This window comes from Staurois parvus, unplaced genomic scaffold (genome assembly GCF_062004578.1).
Source record: "Staurois parvus isolate SC_StPar_1 unplaced genomic scaffold, SC_StPar_1.0 ptg001162l, whole genome shotgun sequence".
NCBI classification, from domain to species: domain Eukaryota; kingdom Metazoa; phylum Chordata; class Amphibia; order Anura; family Ranidae; genus Staurois; species Staurois parvus.
In genome coordinates, this window is record NW_028318958.1 from 3,034,730 (window position 1) to 3,062,440 (window position 27,711).

Genomic DNA, 27,711 nt, shown 5'->3' on the forward strand with positions numbered 1-27,711 from the left:
TCTCCCTCTTTCTCCCTCTCTTTTTTCCTCTCTCTTTCTTTCTCCCTATCTTTCTCTCTCCCTCTTTCTTTCTCCCTATCTTTCTCTCTCCCTCTTTCTTTCTCCCTATCTTTCTCTCTCCCTCTTTCTTTCTCCCTATCTTTCTCTCTCCCTCTTTCTTTTTCCCTATCTTTTTCTCTCTCCCTTTTATTATCTCCCTATTCCTTCTTCCTTTTTCTCTCTTTATTTCTCTCTTTTCCCTCTATTTCTCCCTATCTTTTGTGCATTCCTCTCTCTGCAGTAGATGGGATCTCTCTGTAGTCTCTCTCTCTCTGTAGATGAGCTCTCTGTGTATTATCTCTCTGTAGATGAGCTCTCTCTGTATTCTCTCTCTCTGTAGATGAGCTCTCTGTGTATTCTCTCTGTAGTAGATGAGATCTCTGTGTATTCTCTCTCTCTCTGTAGTAGATGAGATCTCTGTGTATTCTCTCTCTCTCTGCAGTAGATGGGATCTCTCTGTATTCTCTCTCTCTCTGTAGATGAGCTCTCTGTGTATTATCTCTCTGTAGATGAGCTCTCTCTGTATTCTCTCTCTCTGTAGATGAGCTCTCTGTGTATTCTCTCTGTAGTAGATGAGATCTCTGTGTATTCTCTCTCTCTCTGTGTATTCTCTCTCTCTCTGTAGTAGATGAGATCTCTGTGTATTCTCTCTCTCTGTAGTAGATGAGATCTCTGTGTATTCTCTCTCTGTAGTAAATTAGATCTCTGTGTATTCTCTCTCTCTGTAGTAAATTAGCTCTCTGTGTATTCTCTCTCTCTGTAGTAGATGATCTCTCTGTGTTCTCTCTCTCTCTCTGTAGTAAATTAGCTCTCTGTGTATTCTCTCTCTCTCTGTAGTAGATGAGATCTCTGTGTATTCTCTCTCTGTAGTAAATTAGCTCTCTGTGTATTATCTCTCTCTGTAGTAGATGAGATCTCTCTGTATTCTCTCTCTCTGTAGTAGATGAGCTCTCTGTGTATTCTCTCTGTAGTAAATTAGCTCTCTGTGTATTCTCTCTCTCTCTGTAGCAGATGAGATCTCTGTGTATTCTCTCTCTCTGTAGTAGATGAGATCTCTGTGTATTCTCTCTCTGTAGTAAATTAGATCTCTGTGTATTCTCTCTCTGTAGTAAATTAGCTCTCTGTGTATTCTCTCTCTCTGTAGTAGATGATCTCTCTGTGTTCTCTCTCTCTCTCTGTAGTAAATTAGCTCTCTGTGTATTCTCTCTGTAGTAGATGAGATCTCTGTGTATTCTCTCTCTGTAGTAAATTAGCTCTCTGTGTATTCTCTCTCTCTGTAGTAGATGATCTCTCTGTGTTCTCTCTCTCTCTCTGTAGTAAATTAGCTCTCTGTGTATTCTCTCTCTCTCTCTGTAGTAGATGAGATCTCTGTGTATTCTCTCTCTGTAGTAAATTAGCTCTCTGTGTATTCTCTCTCTCTCTGTAGTAGATTAGATCTCTGTGTATTCTCTCTCTGTAGTAAATTAGCTCTCTGTGTATTCTCTCTCTCTGTAGTAGATGAGCTCTCTGTGTATTCTCTCTGTAGTAGATGAGATCTCTCTGTATTCTCTCTCTCTGTAGTAGATGAGCTCTCTGTGTATTCTCTCTGTAGTAAATTAGCTCTCTGTGTATTCTCTCTCTCTCTCTCTCTGTAGCAGATGAGATCTCTGTGTATTCTCTCTCTGTAGTAGATGGGATCTCTCTGTGTTCTCTCTTTCTCTCTGTAGATGAGCTCTCTCTCTGTATTCTCTCTCTCTCTCTGTAGATGAGCTCTGTGTATTCTCTCTGTAGTAGATGAGCTCTCTCTGTATTCTCTCTCTCTGTAGATGAGCTCTCTGTGTATTCTCTCTGTAGTAGATGAGCTCTCTGTGTATTCTCTCTCTCTCTGTAGATGAGCTCTGTGTATTCTCTCTGTAGTAGATGAGCTCTCTTTGTATTCTCTCTTTCTCTCTGTAGATGAGCTCTCTCTGTATTCTCTCTCTCTCTCTGTAGATGAGCTCTCTGTGTATTCTATCTGTAGTAGATGAGCTTTCTGTGTATTCTCTCTCTGTAGTAGATGAGCTTTCTGTGTATTCTCTCTCTGTAGTAGATGAGGTATCTGTGGATTCTCTCTCTGTAGTAGATGATCTCTCTGTATTCTCTCTCTATCTGTAGTAGATGATCTATGTTCTCTCTCTCTCTGTATTCTCTCTTTCTCTCTCTGTAGTAGATGAGATCTCTCTGTATTCTCTCTCTCTGTAGTAGATGAGATCTCTCTGTATTATCTCTCTGTATTCTCTCTCTCTGTAGTAGATGAGATCTCTCTGTATTCTCTCTCTGTATTCTCTCTCTCTGTAGTAGATGAGATCTCTCTGTATTCTCTCTCTGTATTCTCTCTCTCTGTAGTAGATGAGATCTCTCTGTATTCTCTCTCTGTATTCTCTCTCTGTAGTAGATGAGATCTCTCTGTATTCTCTCTCTGTATTCTCTCTCTGTAGTAGGTGAGATCTCTCTGTATTCTCTCTCTGTAGTAGATGAGATCTCTCTGTATTCTCTCTCTCTCTCTGTAGTAGATGAGATCTCTCTGTATTCTCTCTCTCTCTGTAGTAGATGAGCTCTCTGTATTCTCTCTCTCTCTCTGTATTCTCTCTCTGTATTCTCTCTCTCTGTGTATTCTCTCTCTCTCTGTAGTAGATGAGCTCTCTGTATTCTCTCTCTGTATTCTCTCTCTCTCTGTATTCTCTCTCTCTCTGTAGTAGATGAGCTCTCTGTATTCTCTCTCTCTCTGTAGTAGATGAGCTCTCTGTATTCTCTCTCTGTATTCTCTCTCTCTGTAGTAGATGAGCTCTCTGTATTCTCTCTCTGTATTCTCTCTCTCTGTGTATTCTCTCTCTGTATTCTCTCTCTCTCTGTAGTAGATGAGCTCTCTGTATTCTCTCTCTCTCTGTAGTAGATGAGATCTCTCTGTATTCTCTCTCTGTATTCTCTCTCTCTGTAGTAGATGAGCTCTCTGTATTCTCTCTCTCTCTGTATTCTCTCTCTCTGTAGTAGATGAGCTCTCTGTATTCTCTCTCTCTCTCTCTCTGTATTCTCTCTCTGTATTCTCTCTCTCTCTGTAGTAGATGAGCTCTCTGTATTCTCTCTCTCTGTAGTAGATGAGCTCTCTGTATTCTCTCTCTGTATTCTCTCTCTCTCTGTAGTAGATGAGATCTCTCTGTATTCTCTCTCTCTCTGTAGTAGATGAGCTCTCTGTATTCTCTCTCTCTCTGTAGTAGATGAGATCTCTCTGTATTCTCTCTCTCTCTGTAGTAGATGAGATCTCTCTGTATTCTCTCTTTCTCTGTATTCTCTCTCTGTATTCTCTCTCTCTCTCTGTAGTAGATGAGCTCTCTGTATTCTCTCTCTCTCTCTGTATTCTCTCTCTGTATTCTCTCTCTGTAGTAGATGAGCTCTCTGTATTCTCTCTCTCTCTCTGTAGTAGATGAGCTCTCTGTATTCTCTCTCTCTCTCTGTAGTAGATGAGCTCTCTGTATTCTCTCTCTCTCTCTGTAGTAGATGAGCTCTCTGTATTCTCTCTCTCTCTGTATTCTCTCTCTGTAGTAGATGAGCTCTCTGTATTCTCTCTTTCTCTGGGTCTTTGTAGTGCTGATGTCACGCCCTGACCACGCTTCTCTCTGTACAGGACACAGAGCCGAGCCCCGAACACTTCGATCTCCTCGCTCTTCCCTCCTCTGCTCCCGCTGTACAGGCCGCTCGGTGACTCTCGGGGTGGACTAGTCGTGCCTGTGTCGCAGGGCATTGTGGGCCTCCGCCTGTCTCTTCGCCGGTATTGTGGTGTGCAGAGTCTGCTCTCCTCTCCCCGTACACCGGAGCCGCACACATGGCGCTGCACGTCCCCAAGGCCCCGGGCTTCGCCCAAATGCTGAAGGAAGGAGCCAAGGTGAGAGGAGGGGGGTGAGGAAAAGAGAAGGAGGGCGGCGGCACGTGGAAGGTTCTAGAACACGAGGCCTCCATCCATACTGCGATGTCACATGGGGACACACAGCACCGGGCTATGGGAGAGCAGTGTACAGGGAGTGCCCCCGTGTATGGAGGGTCTGCTCATCTCACCGGCCTGAGGGTTACCATTCATTGCCATGGTTACATCATCCGGGGATCCTCGTCACCTGTACATGGATGGGAGGACACCACATGGGATGGATGGTGGGGAGGGGGTTGGGACTTCCACATTAAACCAAAACATTTTTTCTGTTTTTGATAATGGAGGGTTAGAACCCCTGTCAGCTTTTTCTTTTTGCTATCTGTGTTTCATAGGGGAGAATTTCCTTCACTTTCCGTCCCATAGCCAAACAGGAAGTAAGAGGAAATCCCAGCAAAGTGAGGGAATCCCTGGTTGTCACCAGAATTGGTGTCCCCATTGGAAGATTCCCCTCTCTTCCTGTTCCAGTGACAACCCAAAGTTTGGGATTTTCTTTCACTTTTGATAACCGCATACAGGGGGCACAGGAAATGTGGGAAAAACCTGACAGGTTCCAATCTCTCCACACTCTACCCACAGCAAAAACAAAGGTTTTCAGTTATACTTTAGGAGAGATTGTACAATCAGATTGTATAGTGCAGGGGCCGCCAAACTGCAGCCCAGGGGCCACATGCATCCCTTTGCTTGTTTTTATCTGGGGTGTTGTTCCTCTCTCTGATACAAGACACTATTCTGCCCAGTGAGTCAGGCCCAGCTCCTCCTGGCGCTGGCACCAGCTCGGTGGGGCCCACTTACTGACACCAACAATCGGGCCCAGTTCCTCCTGCCGCTGGCACCAGCAGTCGGGCCCAGTTCCTCCTGCCGCTGGCACCACAGTTCAGTCTGAAGGACACTAAACTAGCCCTTTGTTTAGACAGTTTGGAGACCCCTGGTAGAGTGCATGGAAAGCTTTTAAGTATAATTTAACCCCTTCCCATCCAGCCCCAGCATCCATTTAACCAGGCGATTCTATCCAGGGGTCAAGAGGATGTGTATGCTCACATGACCACTGTGATTGGCTGTTAAGGACTGGGAGGGTGCAGTGAGCGCCCAGGAGTACCCAGGCCTGGCCTGTCAGTGTGAGGCCATGGTGGGCAGGTCAGACTGGTAGACACCGGGACTGTCACTCATGACACATCAAGTCTGAGAATCCCAAGTTTGCCCACAGAACAGCATTGCTGTAAGGCTTGCCACCCTCTGAAAAGCAATTTGTTGTGGATCGCTTTTCAGAGGGCAGTAGACCAGCAACTGACAGGTGCTACTGATGCCTCCTGAACTCGTGTTTTTTTTTTTTTTTTTTTTTTTTTTTTTTTTTTTTAATTTTTAACCTCTTCCCAGCGCCCCCTTTAAAAGTCTGAACACTCAGGGGGCCAGGAAGGATCGGCAATCATGGACCTACTGTGATTGGCTGTCACAAAAACGGAAGCCAGTTCCACCAGATACCGATATTTACTGGGGATTGAAAACTGTTTTCGTCAGCTCGGCCATTGTACTGGGACCGTGGAGTGAGTGCGCTCCCAGCACATAAACATTGCCCACCCAGCAACACGTGTGGGCATTAAAGCCCACCTCTTCACCACCGCCTATAGATAATACTGAGCCATAAAGGGGTTACATTGCTGAACCACAATACATTGCAGGACCGCGCTGCGGCTGTGAGCTGAGTGTTCGTCTCGCGGTTGTTGTGGTTCGGCCCCTTTGATGTGAATGGCAGAGTTTGGCAGGCAGTGCCACCTATCAGATTCTTCACTTCGAGTTACAAAGATGTTGCAGCTGCAAAGCATCACAGCCACAGCATGTGTACAGCCCTGTCCAGCTGTATTGTTACAGGTTAGGTGGGTGGACGAGGGTGAGAAAACGCTGCCCAGCCAGCTGTTTTTACCTCCCCTTCGTGGCTACCCATCTGATAGAGCCTTTATATCACCACCCACTGAGCAATAAACTACAGAGGGGAAGTTAGCAGGCCAGGGCTTAGGGGGGGATTAGCAGGGATAGCGGTCTGTGGTATGTCTATGGCCTAATAACAGCACAGTGGCTAAATGGTTAGCACTTCCGTCTGGCAGTACTCGGGTCGCTGGTTCGAATCCCAACCCCGGGACCACCTGCCTGGGGTTTGCATGTTCTCCCTTTGCCTGCGTGGGTTTCCTCTGGGTCCTCTGGTTTCCTCCCACACTCCAAAGACATGCTGGTAGGTTAGTTGGCTCCTGTCTAATTTGGCCCTAGTATGTGTATGTATGAATGTAAGTTAGGGACCTTAGATTGTACACCCCTTGAGGGTTAGGGACTGATGTGAATGTTCAATATATATGTAAACTCTGCGTAAACTGATGGCACTATATAAGTACCTGAAATAGTAATAATAATGAACTGGGACTAAAGGGCACAGAGAGCCCTTCCTGTGGGTGACTCCAGCCTGGATATGTGTGCAGGAGGACAACTCCATATAGGAGAAGAGGTAAGAGGGGCTTTCCAGAACTGACATAAGGGTTCTGCCCATACTTCAGCTTAACCACTTGCCTACCAGGCACTTATACCCCCTTCCTTACCAGGCCAATTTTCAGCTTTCAGCGCTGCCGCACTTTGACAATTGCACGGTCATGCAACATTGTACCCATATGAAATTTTGATCATTTTTTTCTCACAAATAGAGCTTTCTTTTGGTGGTATTTAATCGCCACTGGGCGCTTTACTTTTTGCGCTATAAATTAAAAAAAGTGCAAAAAATTTGAAAAAAAAAAAAAGTTTATTTGTTTCTTTTATAAAATTTTTCAAACAGGTATTTTTTCTCCTTCACTGATTTGCGTTGATGAGGCGGCACTGATGGGCACTGATAGGCGGCACTGATGGGCACTGATAGGCAGCACTAAAGGGCACTGATAGACGGTACTAATGAGGTGGCACGGATAGGCGGCACTGATAGACAGCACTAATTAGGGGTCACGGATAGGCGGCACTGATATGCAGCACTGATAGGCGACACTGATGATGGGCACTGATAGACGGCACTGACTGGCATCACTTCTGGGCACTGACTGGTGGCACTGACTGGCACAACCCCTGGGCACTGACTGGTGGCACTGACTGGCAGCACTGCTGGGCTGCACTGGTGGGTGGCACTGGTGGGTGGGCACAGGTGGGTGGCACTGGTGGGCACAGGTGGGTGGGCACAGGTGGGTGGCACTGCTGGGCACATGTAGGTGGCACTGCAGAGTGGCACAGGTGGGGGCACTGCTGGGCACAGGTGGGGGCACTGCTGGGCACGGGTGGGGGCACTGCTGGGCACGGGTGGGCGGGGCTAGTGGGCGCACTGCTGGGCGGAACTTGCGGGTGTCACTGCTGGGCACCGATCATCAGGGCACTGATCATCAGTGCCCTGATGATCGGTGCCGATCCCCGCTCTGACAACTGCCGGTTCTCGGCAGTACTTTCCTCACGATCTGACAGCGTGAGGAAAGTGCAGCCGAGAACCGGCACTTGCATTTCCCTGTGATCAGCGTGTCATTGGACACCGCTGATCACGTGGTAAAAGGCCGGTGGGATCGGCCTTTCACCACATCACGTGATCAGCTGTGTCTGTAGGACACAGCGATCACGGAGATCACCGGGTGTGCGCGCCCCCTGGGGCGCGCAGGAGAGCGCGTTCTGGGAGGACGTCATATGACGTCCACTCAGAACTGGCCGGCCGCGGTGAAGCCGTCATTCGGCTATGCGCGGTCGGCAAGAGGTTAAAGGATAAGTCCACCTTTGGGAACATGTTACATTTCACCCATTTTTAGGGTGGAACGTCAGGGGTGTGGACATTTTTGAAAAAACTACTTGTCCAGGGACTAAATCGATGCCCCATCTACTTGTCCCTCATGACAATCTACTTGTCCTGATAAAAAAAAAAAAATCATTCTAACCAAAACCGTATTTAAATCTGAGGTGCAGTTAGGAATGTCTGGGACTTTAAAAACAGAAGGGGCTCTATGGCGACTTAAACATTACATTTCTTTTAACATTGCGCTGTTTATCTTCTCCCCTCCCTGCCTGTCTCCAGCCTCGCATCCTGGGACTAGCAGGGGGGGAGGGACCTTGCAGTGTAATTAGCACCGATTGGGTGCTCGTCAGGAAAGGGGAGTATCTGGCTTACCCTTTATCCCTTTTGCTGCCAGAGCTGTTTTTGCGTTTTTTTGTTCCCCTTTTAAAAAATTGTTTTGGGCTTGAAGGTTACACAAAACCCCCAAACATGATATATTTTCAGAAATCAGAGACACTAGAGAATAAAATAAAGGTAGCTCCAATTTTTTATGTCGCATGATATTACCACAAAGGTCTAGGAAATGTAAAATGTCAGTAAAAAATACACAAAATTAATTTTAGAGCAAAAATAAGCAATAAATTGCCCTATTTTTTGGTAAAATATAAAACATGAGGTTCCATTGAGTAAATAGATATCCAGCATGTCAAACCTTACATTTGCGTGCTCTCGTGCAATGGTGACGAACTCCAGTACCCTGTGTTTTCTATAGGTGATGCTTTTAACCGCCTCCCACCCGCTATATAAGGAAATGACAGGCGCAAGGCTGTTCTCTCGTTCTGGGAGGACGTCATACGACAACTTCCCACTCAAACCACGCATGCACAGCTCCGAGAGCACGCAGCACGGCAATTGGTGGTGCTCTGCGTCCCTTGGACACAGCGGATCACCGATCAATTGAAAGAGCCGAAGATGTCGGCTCGGTCATGTTATCAGCTGTGTCCAATCACAGCTGATCGCATGTAAATTGGGAAATGCCGGTATCAGCATTTCTCTCCTCACCAGCTGTCATGCTGACAGCTCGTGGGGAGAGGGGAGCCAGCAATCGGCATTCCTCAGAGGGAACATCAACACTGATTATCAGGGCACTGATGATCAGAGTAGCCACAGCAGTGCCACCTGCCAGTGTCCATCAATGCCAGCTGTCAGTGCTCATCCATGCCACCTGCCAGTGCCCATCAATGCCAGCTATCAGTGCTCATCCATGCCACCTGCCAGTGTCCATCAATGCCAGCTATCAGTGCTCATCCATGCCACCTGCCAGTGCCCATCAGTGCCACATCAATGCCACATATCGGTGCCCATCAGTGCTGCCAGTCAGTGCCGCATATAAGTGCCATATGAGTGCTGCCTTTCAGTGCCCATCAGTGCCACCTATCAATGCCCATCAGTGCAGCCTATCAGTGCACATCAGTGAAGGAGAAAAATAACTTATTTACAAAATTTTATAACAAAAACTAAGAAAAAACGTTTATTTTCAGTGGTTTTTGGTTTAAGAAAAAATAAACCCAGAGGTGATTAAATACCACCAAAATAAAGCTCTATCTGTCACAAAAAAATGCAAACAATTTCATATGGGTACAGTGTTGCACGACCGCGGAATTATTATTCAAAGTGCAACAGCGCTGAAAGCTGGAAATTGGCCTGGGCAGGAAGGGGGTATAAGTGCCCTGTAGGCTAATGGTTAAAGAACACAGACCCCCCTCCATGTGTTTATGTCCCAGTCCTCATCTCCGTAACCCCTACGTATACACAGGCAGAGAGCACAGGAAGTTATCAGCTCACCAGATTTCTGCAAAAATCAGCAGGTATTTTTTTTTTGTTGCACTTACAGAACAGATATAACAAAACACTTTCAATGGTATATTTAGCAGACCAAAAGGGGGCATGAGAAGTTCATTGTTAGTGCTACTGTGTTACATGGTTTAGCTGTGTTCTTACTACCCCCCCTTAAGCTGCAAAGGTAGGAGACAGGGATGTACACATGCCATGGCAAGAATTAAACCCCTTGTTGCATTTGGCAGGCAGTACTGCCCCCCCTCAAATGCAACCCATTCAGGTGAACAGGACCACACCACAACTGTGTGCAATGTACAAGGTTGTATTGTGGCCTTTTAGGGGTTAAGACAGGAGGTGACATAATACCTCCTCACCGCCTGTCAAACCCCCCTCTGAAAAGCCAGCTCTTAGTGTTTACCACACTTTAGGCATCCAAGTAATGAAGGGAAGCTTCTATCAAGGCAGTGGCATAATGGATAGGATCTGCTGGTACAGTCCCGCATTGGACAGTGTTTGCATGTAACGCATGTGCTGTAACCCTTGTGTATTTATTTGCAGCACTATTCTGGCTTAGAAGAGGCTGTGTTCAGAAACATCCAGGCTTGTAAGGAACTTGCCCAGACCACTCGCTCTGCATATGGACCCAATGGTAAGTCCATTCCCTGTGGGATTTGGTCAGTATTATATACAGTATGTGAACACAGTAAATTGTCAAACTAAATTCATACTTTAATTCTCTTGACCTCATGATAAGCTATTTCTTTTGAAAAGATTTTAAAGGATTTCTTTTTTTGTTAATAATAAGCATGCTATACTTACCTGCTGTATCTGAGGTCAGGATTGGTTCTACAGCATGCTAGCATTTTGTGTCTTTTATATGAAGACTTGTATGACTGCTGCTGCTTTTACCTGCAATGGTTTTACACAGAGCACCCCTGTTCCTCCTCTTCTGGGGTCCTCCCTCCTTTTGCGTATCCCCATAGCAAGCCGTTATGGGGGTACTTGTGTAGGCTTCAGGGGCGGACTGACCATTTGGAAACTCGGGCACTGCCCAAGGGTCCGGGGTCAGTAGGGGGCCCCATGAGATGCCCCTGGTACCTTTTTCATAGACTTTTTTGAGTTTGGGCAAGGACACAGGGGCCCCATGATCCCCTATTGCCCGGGGCCCCATGAGTTGTGTGTCTGCCCCTGGTAGGCTTTCTCCAGAGCAACTCTCTGTGTCTCCCCCCTGCCTCCTCCCCCGCTCTCCTTTTATTTTTTATTTTTTTTTTAGGATTAAGGTACAAAATATTCTACCTTTTTAGAACCACTTTAATTTAAACTACACTTTTATTAAGATATAACCCATTCTAAAGTAGAACCCTCACTTGATGTGCTTACATACCTTGTCTTTAAAGCCGTGGCCTCCTCTCTTGTTTACCACATTGGTGCCAAAATACTCTCCAGCACTGGCTTCAACTCACAGCAACTCCCCAAAGACTTGATTGGACTGGAGACATACTCTACAGCTACTGTGGATACACTACATCAGCACCCAAGAATGTTTTGGCACTGAGGTTGTGAACACTAAAGGAGCCCCCCACTGTCAGGAAGAGGTAAGTAAACACCTGGTTAGGGGAAGGTTCCAGCTTTAATTTAAAGCTTATACCTTTCTGATGTTTTGTTTTTTTGCTACACCCATATTTAGAGTGTAACATGAAACATGGTTGCATTTATCATACTTTGTTGTAACCGTTATGTTATCTCTATGTTTCAGGGATGAACAAGATGGTTATCAATCACCTGGAAAAGCTTTTTGTTACTAATGACGCAGCCACCATCCTTAGAGAGCTGGAGGTTAGTGGAAATCACAAACTTTATACTTTTATTACCAGATATAAAATACAAGTTCTTAATACTGTTGATTTGGTGAGCCCTGAAGTAATGTTGTGGCTATAGATCTTGTTTTCCTTACAACTAGGTGGGATTATCATTAGTCATTCTACGGTAGAGAAGTAGATTTCCACCATGCTTTGAAAATGACTGGGTGACAGGACATGTTGGTATTAGTGATTCTAAAGGTTCATTTTTTTTTTTTTTTTTGTTACAAACGTGTATTCTTACCTGCTGTGTGCAGTTGTTCTGCACAGAACAGTCTGGATCCTTCTCTTCTCAGGTCCCCCGCAGGCTATCCTGGCTCCTCTTTTCTGTTGGATGCCCCCACAGCAAGCAGCTTGCTATTGGGGCACCTGCTGCTCTGTGTCCATTCAAACCTGGAGCCTTGGCATGGCCCCACCCCCTCTCTCCCCTCATTGGCTGACTGGCTGTGATTGATAGCAGTGGGAGCCAATGGCATAGAATGCATGAAGGTAAAAAACCTTCGGCTTTTACAATCACTTTAATAGTTCAGCATTTCGAGGGCTTCAGGCTACTAATGCATGCCAGTATAGAAGCAAGCCTGAATTGTGTTTTCAGTTTATTTTGCTAGTTTAGAATAGTTTAGTTCTGCTTAAAACATATTTGTATTTTTAAGGAGAAGTTTGGGATTACCAAAAAATTATATATGCTCCTCCATGCTGCAGCATCAGTGCGACACTGCAGCTGTCCCACACTAGCTCTAAGACTGAGCACTAAGTAATCCCGTGACCACCAAGGGGGCAGGTTCTGACTTTCAGCCCAATGCCGGAAGGAGGAGCCAACTGTCAATCAAGCAGCCAGATGGATCCTGGTGTTATTGTCAGGATCCATGCGAAGCCTAGTCAGCTGACTCTAGGTCACCGGAGCACAATAGTAAAGCAGATTACCGCTTCCCAGTTCAGCAGTTGTATGATTCTCATTTGCTGCTGTATGACTAGCAGATACCTCCTGACTGTCTGATCTTGTTGAGTGGCCAGGGTGAACCTTGCCAGCCAATCAGTATAACTCCTGCTCACAAATGTTTATTCTCAGTTTAGTTCCACTTTAAGTATTCAGGATGAGCACCATCTTAAATCTATAGAAACTTGAAGTAGGGCAAAGATGTCTCAAAATGTTTGTAATTTTATTTTGCATTGTAGGTTCAGCACCCGGCTGCAAAGATGGTTGTAATGGCCTCGCATATGCAGGAGCAGGAAGTTGGTGATGGCACTAATTTCGTACTGGTGTTTGCTGGTGCGCTGCTTGAGCTGGCAGAGGAGCTTCTCCGGATGGGCCTGTCTGTATCTGAGGTCAGGATCAATTGTTATACAACATGCTAGCATTTTGTGCCTCTTATATGAAGACCTCTACAGGGGTGTGGACATTTTTGAAATTACTACTTGTCCAGGGACTAAATCTGTGTCCCAATCTACTTGCCCCTCATGACAATCTACTTGTCCTGATAAAAAAAATAAATCAATTTTAACCAAAACCCTATTTAAATCTGAGGTGCAGTTAGGAATGTCTGGGACTTTAAAAACAAAAGGGGCTCTATGGCGACTTAAACATTTCAATCTTTTTAACATTGCGCTGTTTATATCCTCCCCTCCCTGCCTGCCTCTAGCCCCACACCCGGGGACTAGCAGGGAGGGCAGAGACCTTGCAGTGTAATGAGCACCGATCAGGTGCTAGTCAGGAAAGGGCTTATCCTTTATCCCGTTTGCTGCCAGAGCCGTTTTTGCACACGTTTAAAAAAAATCATTTTCGGCTTGAAGATTGCACAAAACCCCCAAACATATATTTTCTGCAATCAGAGACCCTAGAGAATAAAATAGAGGTAGTTCCAATTTTTTATGTCGCATGAAATTACTGCAAAGGTCTAGGAAACACAAAATTTCAGTAAACAAATACACAAAATTAATTTTAGGGCACAAAAAAGCTATAAAGTACCCTATTTTTTGGTAAAATATAAAGGATGAGGTTCCACCGAGTAAATAGATATCCATCATGTCAAACCTTAAATTTGCGTGTGCTCGTGAAATGGCGGCAAACTTCAGTACCCTATATTTTTTATAGACGACCCTTTATAAGTCATCAGTTTAGCGTTACAGAGGAGGTCTGGTGCTAGAATTATTGCTCTCATTCTGGCGTGTGCGCCGATATGTTACGTGTATCGTAATCGTCGTTTTTATACGTAGGCACCCCGGCATGTGCTTTTTACTTTTGTACGTACGTATATGTGGGGCTCAAACTTGTTTTTTTTTTGTTTTTTTTTTTACTGTTAAAAAAAAAAATGTTTCTACTTAACTTTTTTTTTCTCACATAGGGGACAAAAAGTCCCTTATGTGATGATTTTTTGGTGACAGGTTCTCTTTAATGAGACATTCAGGGTCTAAAAGACCCTGCATGTCTCCCCTGTGCTCCCCTACATTACATTCTTTTTCCAGGAATCTGTGAATGGGGACCTGGCAGTGATCTCAAACATCGCTTCTAGGTCAGGACAAGAAGGGGAGGGGAACGGACGTGTTCGCTCTCCTCCTTCCCCTCTAGATGCCAGCACACTGAGCCAGTCTGGGGCCCGCATATGGGCAAGCGCGGGGTGGGGGGTGTTCGCTGGCACCATGGGCTGTGTGGAAGCAATCTTCCACCTGGCAGGTGAGCCCTGCTGCTTCCCCATAGCAGGGCTAAAGGTTGAAAAGAGCTACCTGCCCGACACCCAAAACTACATGTCTCAGGCGATACAAATACAACATCCCTGCCTCTATGACATCTGTTAATGCAACATAGACTGTGAATTCTTGTTGCTCAGGAATCTGCATGTTAATCTCGGCACGCGTTTCCTTCATACATTCCTTTTGTACATATAGGTGATTGAAGGCTATGAAAAGGCCTCCAAGAAAGCTTTGGAGATCCTCCCAGATCTGGTATGTAGCTCTGCCAAGAACCTCCGTGATGTTGATGAAGTGGCCTCCCTCTTACAGACCTCGATTATGAGCAAACAGTACGGCAACGAGGGCTTCCTGTCTAAGCTCATAGCTCAGGCGTGTGGTAAGATTGAATCTCTTCCTTCATGGTTGAACCAGCTAATGTCATTTAAATTTATTCTCCCTTTCTTGACTTCTCCTTTCTTGTGTGTACAGTTTCTATCCTCAATGAATCTGGAAACTTTAACGTTGATAACATCCGTGTCTGCAAAATCTTGGTAAGTTATTTTCTAACACCTTGTTAGTGTGGAATAATAGCTGAATACAGACATGGATAAATTCATATAGAATTCTGTAGCAGCCAGCTATATAATAGTTACATTTCTTTATTATTGCTTTCAGGCACATCATCTGTTTGGCTTGTCTGCTTCTTTATGTTGTCAACAGGGGTTGCATAATTGTGTTTTTTCTCTGGTTTAATCATTTTTTTTTCTTTAGGGGTCTGGTATCTGTGCATCCTCTGTACTTCATGGTATGGTTTTCAAGAAAGAAACCGAAGGAGATATCACATCAGTTAAGAATGCTAAAATTGCAGTGTACTCCTGCCCCTTTGATAATATGGTCACAGAAACAAAGGTATTTTTTTTTCTTACTCTCTGTATTTACCCATGCCTTATAACACTGTTCAACAGGTAAAAAGTTTTGGGCATAAAATTAGCTAATCTTACATAATTTTGGGGTGCTGAAAACGAAAATGACCCTAAAAAATGTTGATTGGCTCTAGTTTCCATGATATATTCACCCATCTAATGACGTAAGCCATTCAAAATTATGATGCAACTTCAGCTGCATATTGCGCAATTGATACTGGTGACCAATAGAAAATTGCATGTATACTGAGATGATGCAATATTAGCCCTTAATTGCATCACTTCACTGCATAAAAGCTGCAGTATCTGTAGCTGATTGGAGTTCGACAGCGTCCTTTACATTTCGTTTTATGCTTATATAGGCTACTCAGTAATGCCTCAAACTTGTGTGAATAAAGCAGATAATTTCTGCTATATCTGCGGTGAAATAACTTTTATCTCACAAAAAAGGAGGATAACAGGAATGATTAAGAAAGCCTACAACTTGTATTTTGGCTGCAAGATAGGAGACCAGGACAAGAGCTGGGCACCACATATATGCTGCAATTCTTGTGGGACGGCACTGGAGCAATGGTTGAATGGAAAAAAGGCATCTATGCCTTTCGCTGTGCCAATGATTTGGAGAGAGCCAACAGATCATGTTAGTAATTGTTACTTTTGTATGGTGCCTCCAATTGTAAAAGGGCTAAATAAGAAGAAAAAGTTATCTGTGCACTATCCAAATATTCCATCGGCAATACGTCCAGTTCCTCATGGAGAGGGGCTACCAATTCCTAAAGCACCAGAATCCTTCGTGGTTGAGTCAAGTGAGGAAGAACCTGAAGCGTGTAGTCACGTGCAGTTGTAAGAGATAGCCCTTTCCTCGAATACAAGAGAAAAGCCAAGAGAAGCAAAACCGACACAAACTGAAGACAAAACTAGTGAGAATCCTAAGTATTAAAATGATTCAACTTAGCTGATGGCTATGATTTTTCTTGGTAATCCTATGCAATATATTATGCCATTTAGGCTTTGTTATGTAGTCAATATCACTTGCTTTATATTTGTGGAAAGACATCTATATAATTATTGTGCATTATGTAGTCATTACGCCTATAGTAGAAAACGTTCCGTTTACAGAAAAACTAGAGCCAATTGACAAATTTCATTGTTATATTTGAACTCAGAATGTGAAATTCATTAAGAAATGGATCCTTTTGTTTCCAAAACTGGCAAAAAATAAAAATTTGTTGAACAGTGTAATCAATTCTGTTCAACCAGCAGTAAGCACACTGTACAGGCTAACCTTCCCATTGGCCGTATTCATATATATGGCATTGTAAGTGGGCACTATTTTGTGTCGGGAGCGCACTTAATCAAGTACAGTAAATCCTGGTAGATTTGCCCTGCAAATCCTTGGTGAAAAAAAGGGCAAAGATTTTAATTAAAGGGAACCTCAGTTAAGGCAGTCTAAAATATTCTTGCAAGTAAACCACCTCTGTTATCCTTCATCATTTTAAAACCAACTTGTTAATATGGTCCAGATCTGCAGCTCCTCCCGCCCCCTGCAGATAGGATTAAATTGTCCGCAGGGTGGGAGACACTGGAGAGGACACACAGGCTGAATCCTGCCTCTGCCCTTCCAAAGTTAGGATTGTGCAGGGGAAGCAGTGAGTAAAAAGGGGGGCACTGTGATTGGAGAGAAAAGAGGAGGCATGACTGCAAGGGGCACTGTGATGGGTGGCTGTGATTGCTAGGGCCACTGTAATGTTATGGAGCACTGTGATGTAAATATACTGCACTGTAAAGGGGCACTGTAATCATTACAGTGCGCAGGATAGACTTTGTGAATATTCCATCACCAACCTCCCACGCGAACGCAAAAATTGGCTGCCTATTTTTTGTCCTAGTCCGCGCCCGCCCACCAGAGTCGCAGTACTGCTATGCCCAAGAGGGACACAGAGACAATGCCACGCTGACTCAGGAACCACTGTCAGTGGCTGCTTGCATGTAATTGCAAATGGAGCAGTTACCTGTGATGATCGGCCCTGGGTGATGTTTATATCTCCCCTCGCTTCCTGTTTGGTTACTGCTTGAAATTGAAGGATAAATTCTGCAACAGAAAGTAATAAAAACCTCACAATGGTTCTAACTCACTCCTGCTCTATTCAGATGGAGAAGGATGGGGGAATCCCCCCTTTTAATATAACAGCTGCTTGTGATCCCTGGTGACAGTTGGATTTTCTTGCTGTATAATGCATGTCTCCACTGCAGCAAATAATAGTTGGTTTGTTATAGACCCCTTGTAATGTATAGGATTATTTCATTATCCGTAACAGGGAACAGTACTGATAAACAGCGCACAGGAACTGATGAATTTCAGCAAAGGGGAGGAGAACATGATGGAGGAAAATGTAAAGGCAATAGCTCATGCTGGAGCCAATATTGTAGTGACTGGTGGAAAGGTGGCAGACATGGCGCTACACTATGCAAACAAGTACAACCTCATGTTGGTTAGGTAAGACCTGTTGAATTTGATTTAGCTCCAGTTTTTGGTTCCTTCTCTATTTACAAACTTATATTTTCATGATTGTGTAGGTTGAACTCTAAATGGGACCTGAGACGACTGTGTAAAACTGTTTGTGCGACAGCCCTGCCAAGATTAGTAAGTATCAGATTTGTAACGAGAGTTAAAACAATATGGAAATCAACTGTGATATCCTGTTGGATGACATTTGTATTCATTCCTACCTTTTTTATTAGCAACAAATATGTGGATATTCTTTGCCAAGCAGGTATTTGAATGTTAACACTCTGTTCAGCTTAGGTGTCAGCCCCCATTCACACACTGGTGACCTGTCCATGCATTGAGCTGTGATATGAACCGTGTGAGCTGCCATTGTTAGAGCATAGACCACACAGGAAAATGTACCCTGACCTATTGGTGCAGTCTGTGGGCTTGATTATCATGCATTGCCTCATTAGAAAACATTTGCATTTTGATGACAGAAAACTCAGTTGATCATGCGGATAGATGATACAGATCATAAGGGAGGCAATAAAATGATCTAAATGTATAAAGCAGTTAAGGTTTTTATGTAAGGGCAGAGTATCCCCTCCTGTAAGACAGACCTGCAGCTTTCCAAAGAAGTACAAAGCACTGATAGCTGACTCCAAAGAACCTTTTTTTTTGTCAGGCATATTCTTCCATGACCTGACATTGTTCCATCCTAATGTATTTCTCCAGACGGCACCTACTCCAGAAGAGATGGGACACTGTGACAGTGTGTACTTGTCTGAAGTTGGGGACACACAAGTTGTTGTATTTAAGCATGGTATGTACCTGGAAACAAAGTTTGTTTTGCAGTTCTGTTATATAACACCTATATAGATTCTTGTGTGTTTTTAAAGACAGTCTTTTATATATTGCATATACTTTTGTTTTATTAGAAAAAGAAGATGGTGCTGTTGCAACCATTGTTGTGCGGGGTTCCACTGACAACCTGATGGATGATGTGGAGCGTGCTGTGGATGATGGCGTGAATACCTTCAAAGTGCTCACAAGAGTAAGTACATGCTTTTCATTTTGTATGTGTGTAAAGTTTTATTGCTCCACCTAAATGCTGTGTATAAAAGGAACCCATACGCATCCAAATAATGGGTGCTGCTTAGATTGGCATATTTGTTTTCGGTCACTGAGTTTGTAGGTCATCAAGCAAAGCTCAGAGTGATAACCTGTAGGAGCATGCACCCTTATAGCCCCTTCACATTGTGAGTTACTTTAATATATGGCATTACTTTGTGCTAAGGCAGCCTTCAAAATAAATGGTGCGTGTGTGGCCATAATTTGTAGCAAATGCATGTTTTTCTACAACACATTAAAGTAAACCAAAAATAAAACAAATAAGCTTTCAATTATATGTAATTCATTCAGTGTGTGCATTTTTTTTTATTTTACCTATATTTGTATTTTGTTGAAAATACCTGTTAATCCTGCCATTGATACACTCTACCTGCCTTGCTGTGTCAACGACATGCAGGCTTATCTAACCTCTTCAGTGTTACCACTATATGGGCATGCTCCAAATCTGTGGAACAAAAAGCTGTCTGTGGCTCACCGTACCCTGTGAAGCTCCTGAGACTTTTTACCAGAAGTGCAAAAATTCTACTTCCTGTAGCTTCATGTACAGTTTCTGGCAGTTATTGCCCTGTCTTTAAGTTCCATTAACTTCTTTTTAGCTGTGGTGCATCATGTTGCCTGAAGTTGGTGAGAGTTGCTCCCTTTTGGAATCTTGAATCTTAAAGCGGAGCTCCACCCAGAAGGAGAGGTTCCACTTCAAAGACTGGTTCCCCTCTCCCCGTTTAAGGATTGGCACCTTTAGGGAGCGGGTACCCAAAACAAGTACCCGCTTCCACTTCTGCTGCGATCGGAAGCGGACGTTGTGCTCCACGCACACCCCCCCCCCCTTCCCATAGTCTTCTGGGACACGTGACAGGTCCCAGAAGACTACGGTATCATTCAGAAAACGCAGCGCTAATCATAAAGCTGCTGTCACAGCCGGGTGCCCACACTTAAGATGCCAGCACCGGGAACACTGGACAGCCAGTGAAACTGGCTGTAGGGAGGACACCGCAGGGTTGGAGGACAGGTGAATGGCTGGTTTTTAAAAGTCAGCAGCTATAGCTTTTATAGCTGCTGACTTTTTTTTTTGTTTACAGTACGACTGGAACTCTGCTTTAATTGCATTTTTTATTTTTTTTTGCATTACCATTATATTTTAACTGTATTTATTTTAGGATAAGCGACTTCTCCCTGGCGGCGGAGCAACAGAAATTGAGCTGGCAAAACAAATTACGTCGTATGGAGAGGTAATTGTATACATTTTCATATTCATATATATTTTGGTGACAAAAGCAATCCCACCCCCAGGTTCACTTTTAAATAGTGGTGCACCAAAATGAAAATTCTGGTGCCGAAACTGAAAACGAAAATTTAAAATGCACTTGGCCAAAAACCGAAATGCGCAGTTTTAAAAAATAAATATATATTTTTTGGGGAAAAAAATACACTTTTGATTAAAAAAAACAATATATACCTCAATTTTTTTTTTTTTTTAAATATGAAAGAGTATGTTATGGCGAGTAAATAGATACCCAACATGTCACGCTTTAAAATTGCTCACACTTGTGGAATGGAGTGAAACTGCTGTACTTAATAATCTCCATGGGTGATGCTTTAAAAATTTCTACAGGTTAGCAGTATAAAGTTACAGAGGAGGTCTAGTACAAGAATTATTGCTCTTTATCTGACGTTCATGGCAATACCTCATGTGTGTGGTTTGAACACCATTTACATATGTGGGCATTGCCTACGTATGCGTTCACCACTACGTACGAGGAAAGGGGCAGTTTAAACTTTTTTTTTTTTTTAAATTTTTAAATTTTATTTTTTTTTCCCTTTAAAACATTTTTTAATCTCTTTTACTCTTATCACAAGAAATGCATGCATCCCTTGTGATAGAAATAATTAGTGACAGGTCCTCTTTATGGAGAGATATGAGGTCAACAGGACCCTACATCTCTCCTCTGCAATGTAAATCATTGGATCAAAAAAAAAAAGCATTGATTTAGTGCTTATAAAAAAAATAAATAACTGGAACTGACGGCTCTGGTCCTCCAAGGGCATAGAGATGAGTGGAGGCTGGGAACGTTCTATGGTTTCTCAGGTAAGGCTGAGAACTACCGAGCAGTGGCGAGGGGCGGGGGGTTTTCAGTACCTGTATCTGTGTTTTTTTTGTTTTATTTTTTCATATCGGCCAATGGCCGAAAGGGGTGTTTTCGGCCACCGAAATTTCGGTGCATCCCTACTTTTAAATGCTGAGATGAGTTTGAGGTAGTACATTGTGAGACGTTCTGCTTACTGTACATGCAATCTACTAACATAAAAAAATTCATCCCTAACCTTCCTTAAGACTTAGTTTTTACTAAAGGTAATACTACCTACTCTTGCAGACTTGCCCAGGACTCGACCAATATGCAATTAAGAAGTTTGCAGAGGCACTGGAGTCTATACCAAGAGCTTTGGCTGAGAACTCTGGAGTGAAAGCCAATGAAGTAATCTCCAAGTTGTACGCCACACACCAAGAAGGGAATAAAAACATTGGCTTTGATATAGAGGTAAGTGTATAGAACTGTTGTGTAATTGGGCTCCCTTTAAAGGGGTGCCAAGTCCATAGAGCTCAATTCTAGAAACATACATCCTTTGTGGACCCGATGCACATATACATAGAGCCTAGACACTGCGGGACCTGTGTAATCTATTCACTGTCATAGTTTGTATTTGATCTATCTGTCATAGCTTGTATTTGATTTTTGTAACTGATTTTTGCTTCTGGTTTTGCTTCTAACAAGACAATAAAATATTTTATTTGTGATATACAACTTAAAACTGTTTTGTGATCTCCAGGCTGAAAGCGCTGCTGTGAAAGACATGCTGGAGAGTAATGTCTTTGATACGTACCTGGGGAAACATTGGGGAATTAAGTTGGCTACAAACGCAGCTGTCACTGTACTCCGAGTAGACCAAGTAAGTGGTAAAGTAACACTCCAAAGCAAACACATCTATGTCTTTATAGCCACTGTGTACATTTTACATTCCCATAGAACGGTGAAATATGTCCCCCCTTTCAATCTGTGGTTAGTGGCAATGCTGTTAAATAGAGTCACTATACCAAGGAGCAGCAATCTGCTTTCTTCCAGGTTCACAGTGATTGCAAGGTACAGAGCTATTCTGATTTCCTCCATGCATTCTGTGTTTGATCTGTGCTGTCTAATGACAGTGTGAACACAGGCTTTGAGAATGCGCCTGGTGCACACACCCACTGTATAAACAAGGATGTTTACAAACCTCATGTTAGTATAGCAGATTCCTTGTCTGGCCATTTAACTACACTGGCTGGTGGTTGTGTCTAAAGATGCACACTTCTGGGCTTCCGTAGATCACATCATGCTCTGCTCAGGTGTGAATGTAGGCTAAGACATCCCTAAAGCGTACATCTTTAAGTTCTCCAGTAAGGGGTATCCCTTAACTCCAAACTTTATACACTGACTGATGGCTAACATGGTACAATACTATTGCTGAAATCATAAATTATATATTGATATTTGTTTCCCACATAATGTGATCTGTAATCTCTCTTCATACTCTTTATTATGATGTTGAGAATGATGATCAGAAGAAACTGATGTCACTGGACTCTTGTGGGCAACATACTGCTTTGTTTTATTTATTTATTTTGTTCATGCTGAATTGTTTAAAACCTTGTAGATTATAATGGCTAAAGCAGCTGGTGGACCAAAAGCCCCAAAGCAGCAAGGACACTGGGATAAAGATGATTGGCAGGATGAACCAGATAAATAGGTGCTATTGTGGTGCAATGCACGGAGTGCACACTGCATGGAAACACTTCACTACTAACCTCCTGGATATCAGTGTGTGTGATAACTGTGTTCTACTAAAACTGCAGTAAAAGGTTCTTAGGATAACACAATGTACAAACTCTCTCAGCCACTGGCTCTGCGATCTGATTGTGTGGTGACTTTAGCATGACTAGATCTCAAAACTGCACAATGTGTCACTTAAAGCACTGCATGACCTTTCCAGAACCTGCTGCAACAGATTCTAACATGGGTATAGAAATGTGCTTTCAAAGTGTGTAACTCTAGCCAAAACCTTTTATTTTTTTATTTATTTTTTAACTTTTGACTGGAGTGGAGAAGAGTTGGAACATTTGTCAGATCTTGTGGAGGCAGTTTTCATAATTTCCTTCCCTGGTGACAGCAATGTCACTGGAACAGGAAGTGAGCAAAAACCTACATTGGGGCCACAGATGGCGATATAAACTTATATAAACTTGACGATATAAACAAAGATTCCAGCCTTCTCTGCCCTATCCAGAGATACACTTGTTAAATAAATAAAACCTTTCTAAGAGTAAGCACGTCTTTTATAACAAATCTGTTTTATTTCTCCTGATACAGATTTTTTTGTGCTTTTTTTTGCATAGTGTGCAGGTATGCTAAGCATATTTGAACATTATGGCACGCTTAACTTGTGCTCTTCTCAGGTGACCAGTTGACGCTGTCCTCATTTGGGTCCAGTCTTCAGCCATTTTGATTGACCAATATAGTAGAACTCCGACGCATGCACACAAGTTACTTTATTCGGGCACAGAATGGTTCTGGGACAGTACACTGAGCTACACTTGCACAGCTCTGTGTACACCTACAGAACAACTGCTGACAAGCAAGGAGATTTATCTGTGACAGAAGAGACATACACAATGGAGTAGATTTACTAAAAATGGAGCACTCAGAATCTGGTGCAGCCCTGCATGGTAGCCAATCAGCTTCTAACTTCAGCTTGTTCAATTATGCTTTGGCAATAAAACCTGGAAGCTGATTGGTTTCTATGCAGAGCTGCACCAGATTTTGCACTCCCCAACTTTAGTAAATAACCCCCAGTGTCTCCTATCAAAACACCTGCCTGTAAGGGTTTTCCAAGGCCTTATTGATATGGTTGTACGTAAGTGTACATCTGTGCTTGGGCCATGATTGCCCACACAGGGATGCACAAGTGTTCCATTTGGGACCTCACAGCTGTCAAGTTGGGATCAGCGGCTGAGTCAATGCAGCTGCTGCTTCCCAATTGACATGAATGAGAGAGAGAGAGAGAGAGGGGGGGGGTGGCCTTAAAAAGAGGCTACTTCTGCTTTTATGTATTAAAGCATTAGGCTTAATTCACAAAGCTTTAACACAAGAATAAGGATATTTATTTTTGCCATGTGACTAATTTTCAAATCTCATTGGACTCCACTATAATCTAAATTAAAAAAAACAATAAAGATCCTTCTGATGGTGTGTGGGCTTGGTTACTTGAGCCTAATGTCTCCCCAACAATATTGATGGCTCTATGGTTTCAAAAGAAACTGCTGTACATGGTAAGTTACCCTGATTCAGTTCTTTTACGATTTAAAATTAGTTGAAATTGCTACAGAATTGCTAGGTTGTGTTGGTTTGTGGTGCTTCTGGCCATGGCCATCTTGAGTAAGAGCAGTTGATTCGTGTAGCATTTACTTCCTAGAATCCATCTGACCTTTGCTTGGGTATGATGGCAGGGGGGTGTACTTAGCTGAGAAAGCCCCTCCTCCTGAAGAGTCCTGGAATGTATGATATCATTTGCCTAGGCATGGAAACCAAAAAGTAACTGACAAAATGTAACAAAAAAAAAAGTTCAAAACAAATCGGATATACTTTTCTATCTATATACTAATGATAGCAGCAAAAGGATTAAATATAGTCAATGTTGACTGAGAGAGTGAAGTTCCGCTTCATGTGGATGGTCCCTACAGTTTTGTGGCTATTGGCAACAGAGCAGAAAGTGAAATACTTGAGCAGTTTGAATTTTCTATCAGTATCAGCATAGGCCATGGCTTTTACTAGTTTTATATAAAAGGTTTGGGTGTGCATTGTTCCTTTATTATTGTTCACTTTTCAGTGCCAATACAAAAGACTGTACAATTAAAAAATGGGATGGGCATATATAACTTGTTTCATAGAAAATTGTTATTTATGTCTCAGTCCATTGGCAATGTTATTTTATTGATTAACTGTGCTAAAAAAAAAAGCTGCGAAATTAAATTTATTCTTTTGTTTTCTCCCTTTTATTAGATTATTATGGCAAAACCAGCCGGTGGTCCAAAAGCACCAACAGGTAGAAAGGACTGGGACGATGACCAGAATGACTGAACCCTCCATATTTATCTGTGCTTTTCTCTTGGCTTTTATGGACTGTCTTACCAGTGTGTTTCATACTCGGCTGCAGCTGCCCCTTGAGATTTTGTTCACTTAAGTTAAAATACTGTACAATAAAGTCCCGACTTTCAATAAGTGTTTATATGACTTTTCTTGTGTATTTTTTTCCTTTTCTCAGATTTTCACAAACCAATCTGCCTGTAAATTAAACCTTGGTGAGTTTGGCCCCTTTCACACAGGCTTTCCAATCAGGTCAGCTTGTCAGTCTTTCAGTTGGACATGATTAGAAGCTTTATGCAGGTTTGTGGGTAGGCAGATGTAAATGGACTTGTCAGTTTACATGCACCTACCTCTGAGTCCATCCTGGTCTGGGAAAAAAAGGATTCTGTGCTTTTCCATTTTTCCAGACCTAAATGTGACAAACCTGAGGGTAGCCTTATGTAAATGGACACAACCAGCAGCCCATAAGTCCAACAAGGATCCACCACAGGTCTCTGTTAAAATGTGGACAAAAAACGGATCTATTTTTAAATTTTAAATATAAATTTTTATATGTGAACCCTCACCCTGTAAACCACTCATTTCAGTTTCAAATAGAAATGCAAGGCAAAATATTTGTGTTGGATAGATGTGCTTTCGTGCCTAGCATGGTCAGTTTGAAATAGAAGAACGGGTCTGGCAGGACAGAGCGAACAGGATACTTTTTCATGTACAGTGGGTAAAATAGGTATTGAACACATCACCCTTTTTCAAGGTAAATATATTTCTAAACCTATTGACAGAACATTTTCACCACATGGCGATAAAAACCAATGCAATCAATACCTACAAAGAAGCTAAAACAAATAAGTCCAGAAATGAAGTTATGTGTAATAAAATGGAATGACACCAGGAAAAAGTATTGAACACATGAAGAAAGGGAGGTGCAAAAAGGCATGGAAAGCCAAGATACCAGCTGAAATCTATCAGTAATTAGAAAGCAATCCTGTCCCTTGTCAGTGCTGATTAATATCAGCTGGTTCAGTCTCAACTGATGGCCTATAAAAAGGTGTCTCAATAACTAGGTGTCAAAAACATCTCATGGGTTACCCCTGGTTCACATATATGCGTGTGTGGGCCGCGTTTTGCATGGGCACGAGAGCCCATTCATTTGAATGGATGCCCGTGACACGAAGGGAAAGAAGTCCCTGCACTTCTCTGGAAAACGCAGCCCGCAAGGGAACCTCGGTTCCCAGTACAGTTGCGTTTTCCAGTGCCTTTAGATTTAATGGCACCCGCCCGCTGGTCCACATTTGTCTGTGCGTATGGTGTGCCTGCACAGATATTCATGCGGATCCACCACCCGCACAGATATGAACCAAGGGTTAAAGCAGAGAGCTCTCTCGAGACCTTTGCAACTTAATTGTTGCAAAACATACTGATGGCATTGGTTACAGAAGGATATCTAAACTTCTGAATGTTCCAATGAGCTCTATTGGGGCCTTATTCCAGGAAGTGGAAAGAACATTATTTCATCATAATTTGGTGCTCCTCACAAGATTTCTGACAGAGGAGTGAATGAATTATCAGAAGAGTTGTCCAAGTGCCAAGGACCACTTGTGGAGAGCTTCAGAAAGACCTGGAATTAGGTACAATTGTTTCAAAGAAAACAATAAGTAGTGCACACAACCTCCATGGCCTGTATGCACCATCAAAACGAAGCTCGATTATACTTTACTGCACAACATTTAGACAAGCATGTGAAACACTGAGAATATAGTCTGGTCAGAGGAGACCAAAATTGAACTCTGGATGCCACTATACACACCATGGTTGGAGGTCAAATGGCACTGTACATCACCCCAAAAACACCATCCCAACAGTGAAGATTGGTAGTGGGAACATCATGATGTGGGGCTGTTTTTCAGCATACGGTGCTGGCAAACATCATATCATTGAAGGAAGGATGAATAGAAAAATTTACCAAGACATTCTTGATAAAAATCTGCTGCTGTCTACCAGGATGATGAAGATGAAACGAGGGTGGACATTTCAGCAAGATAATGATCCCAAACACAAAGCTAGGGAAACTCTCAACTGGTTTCAAAGAAAATAAAGCTGCTAGCCAATCACCTGACTTGAATCCAATAGAAAATCTATGGAAAGAACTAAAGATCAGAGTTCATAGAAGAGGCCCATGGAACCTTCAAGATTTGAAGACTATAAAATAATGGGCCAAAATCACACTAGTTTTTTCATACAGGAGGCATCTTGATGCTGTCATTCCCAACAAAGGAATTTGTACAAAGTATTAAATAATTTTCAGTTAGCGTGTTCAATACTTTTTTCTCTTTGTCCTTCCATTTTTATTACATATAACTTAATTTCTGAATGTATTTGTTTTGGTTTCTTTGTATGTATGGATTGCATGGGTTTGTACCGACATGTCAAAATTTGATGTCAATAGCACCTTTAGAAATGCATTTCACTGATTAAAATAGTGATGTGTTCAATATTTATTTTACCTGCTGTAAATACATTGTACAACAGAAAAATGAAATGTTGGGATAACATACAATAAAATATTAGTATTATAATATTGGATTGTCATGTAAAAGTCAGCTGTGGCCCCTGCCTCTGCCTTTTGAGACCCTGTTTTTTTTTTTACCACCATCTTATATTAAAGTGTGAGAAAATGAGTGGCAGTAATAATGTGGCTAATGAGCCACAACTGTGAGCTAAGTGTTGGGCTCATGGTTGTGGAGCAGCCCCATTGTTGTGAATGGCTTTCTCTAGATGTATTCTAGACTTAGGATAGACGGCATCAGGGCACTAAAAGTAAATGAGCGGTCTGTTTTTACCACCCCTTGACTGCTCAAAATGAGATATTATTTTGAC

The 27,711-nt window shown here is 42.8% G+C and overlaps 1 protein-coding gene across 2 annotated transcripts; it reads left to right on the top strand.

Annotated features, from left to right (window-relative positions):
- Positions 1-3,766: 3,766 nt before the first annotated feature.
- Positions 3,767-24,974, top strand: CCT8 (chaperonin containing TCP1 subunit 8). 2 transcript variants are annotated; one of them, XM_089659517.1, is made up of 16 exons: positions 3,767-3,937; positions 10,152-10,242; positions 11,350-11,429; positions 12,629-12,778; positions 14,336-14,516; positions 14,609-14,670; positions 14,891-15,028; positions 17,361-17,539; positions 17,620-17,686; positions 18,269-18,356; positions 18,472-18,587; positions 19,819-19,890; positions 21,034-21,198; positions 21,488-21,607; positions 22,349-22,441; positions 24,751-24,974. In XM_089659517.1, the coding sequence occupies exons 1-15, from the start codon at positions 3,878-3,880 to the stop codon at positions 22,439-22,441; spliced, it is 1,662 nt and encodes a 553-aa protein (XP_089515643.1). In that variant the 5' UTR covers positions 3,767-3,877; the 3' UTR covers positions 24,751-24,974. The 2 variants fall into 2 exon arrangements, with proteins under 2 accessions (XP_089515643.1, XP_089515644.1); XM_089659518.1 differs by lacking the exon at positions 22,349-22,441 and having other exon boundaries at positions 3,770-3,937.
- The last annotated feature ends 2,737 nt before the right edge of the window (positions 24,975-27,711 follow it).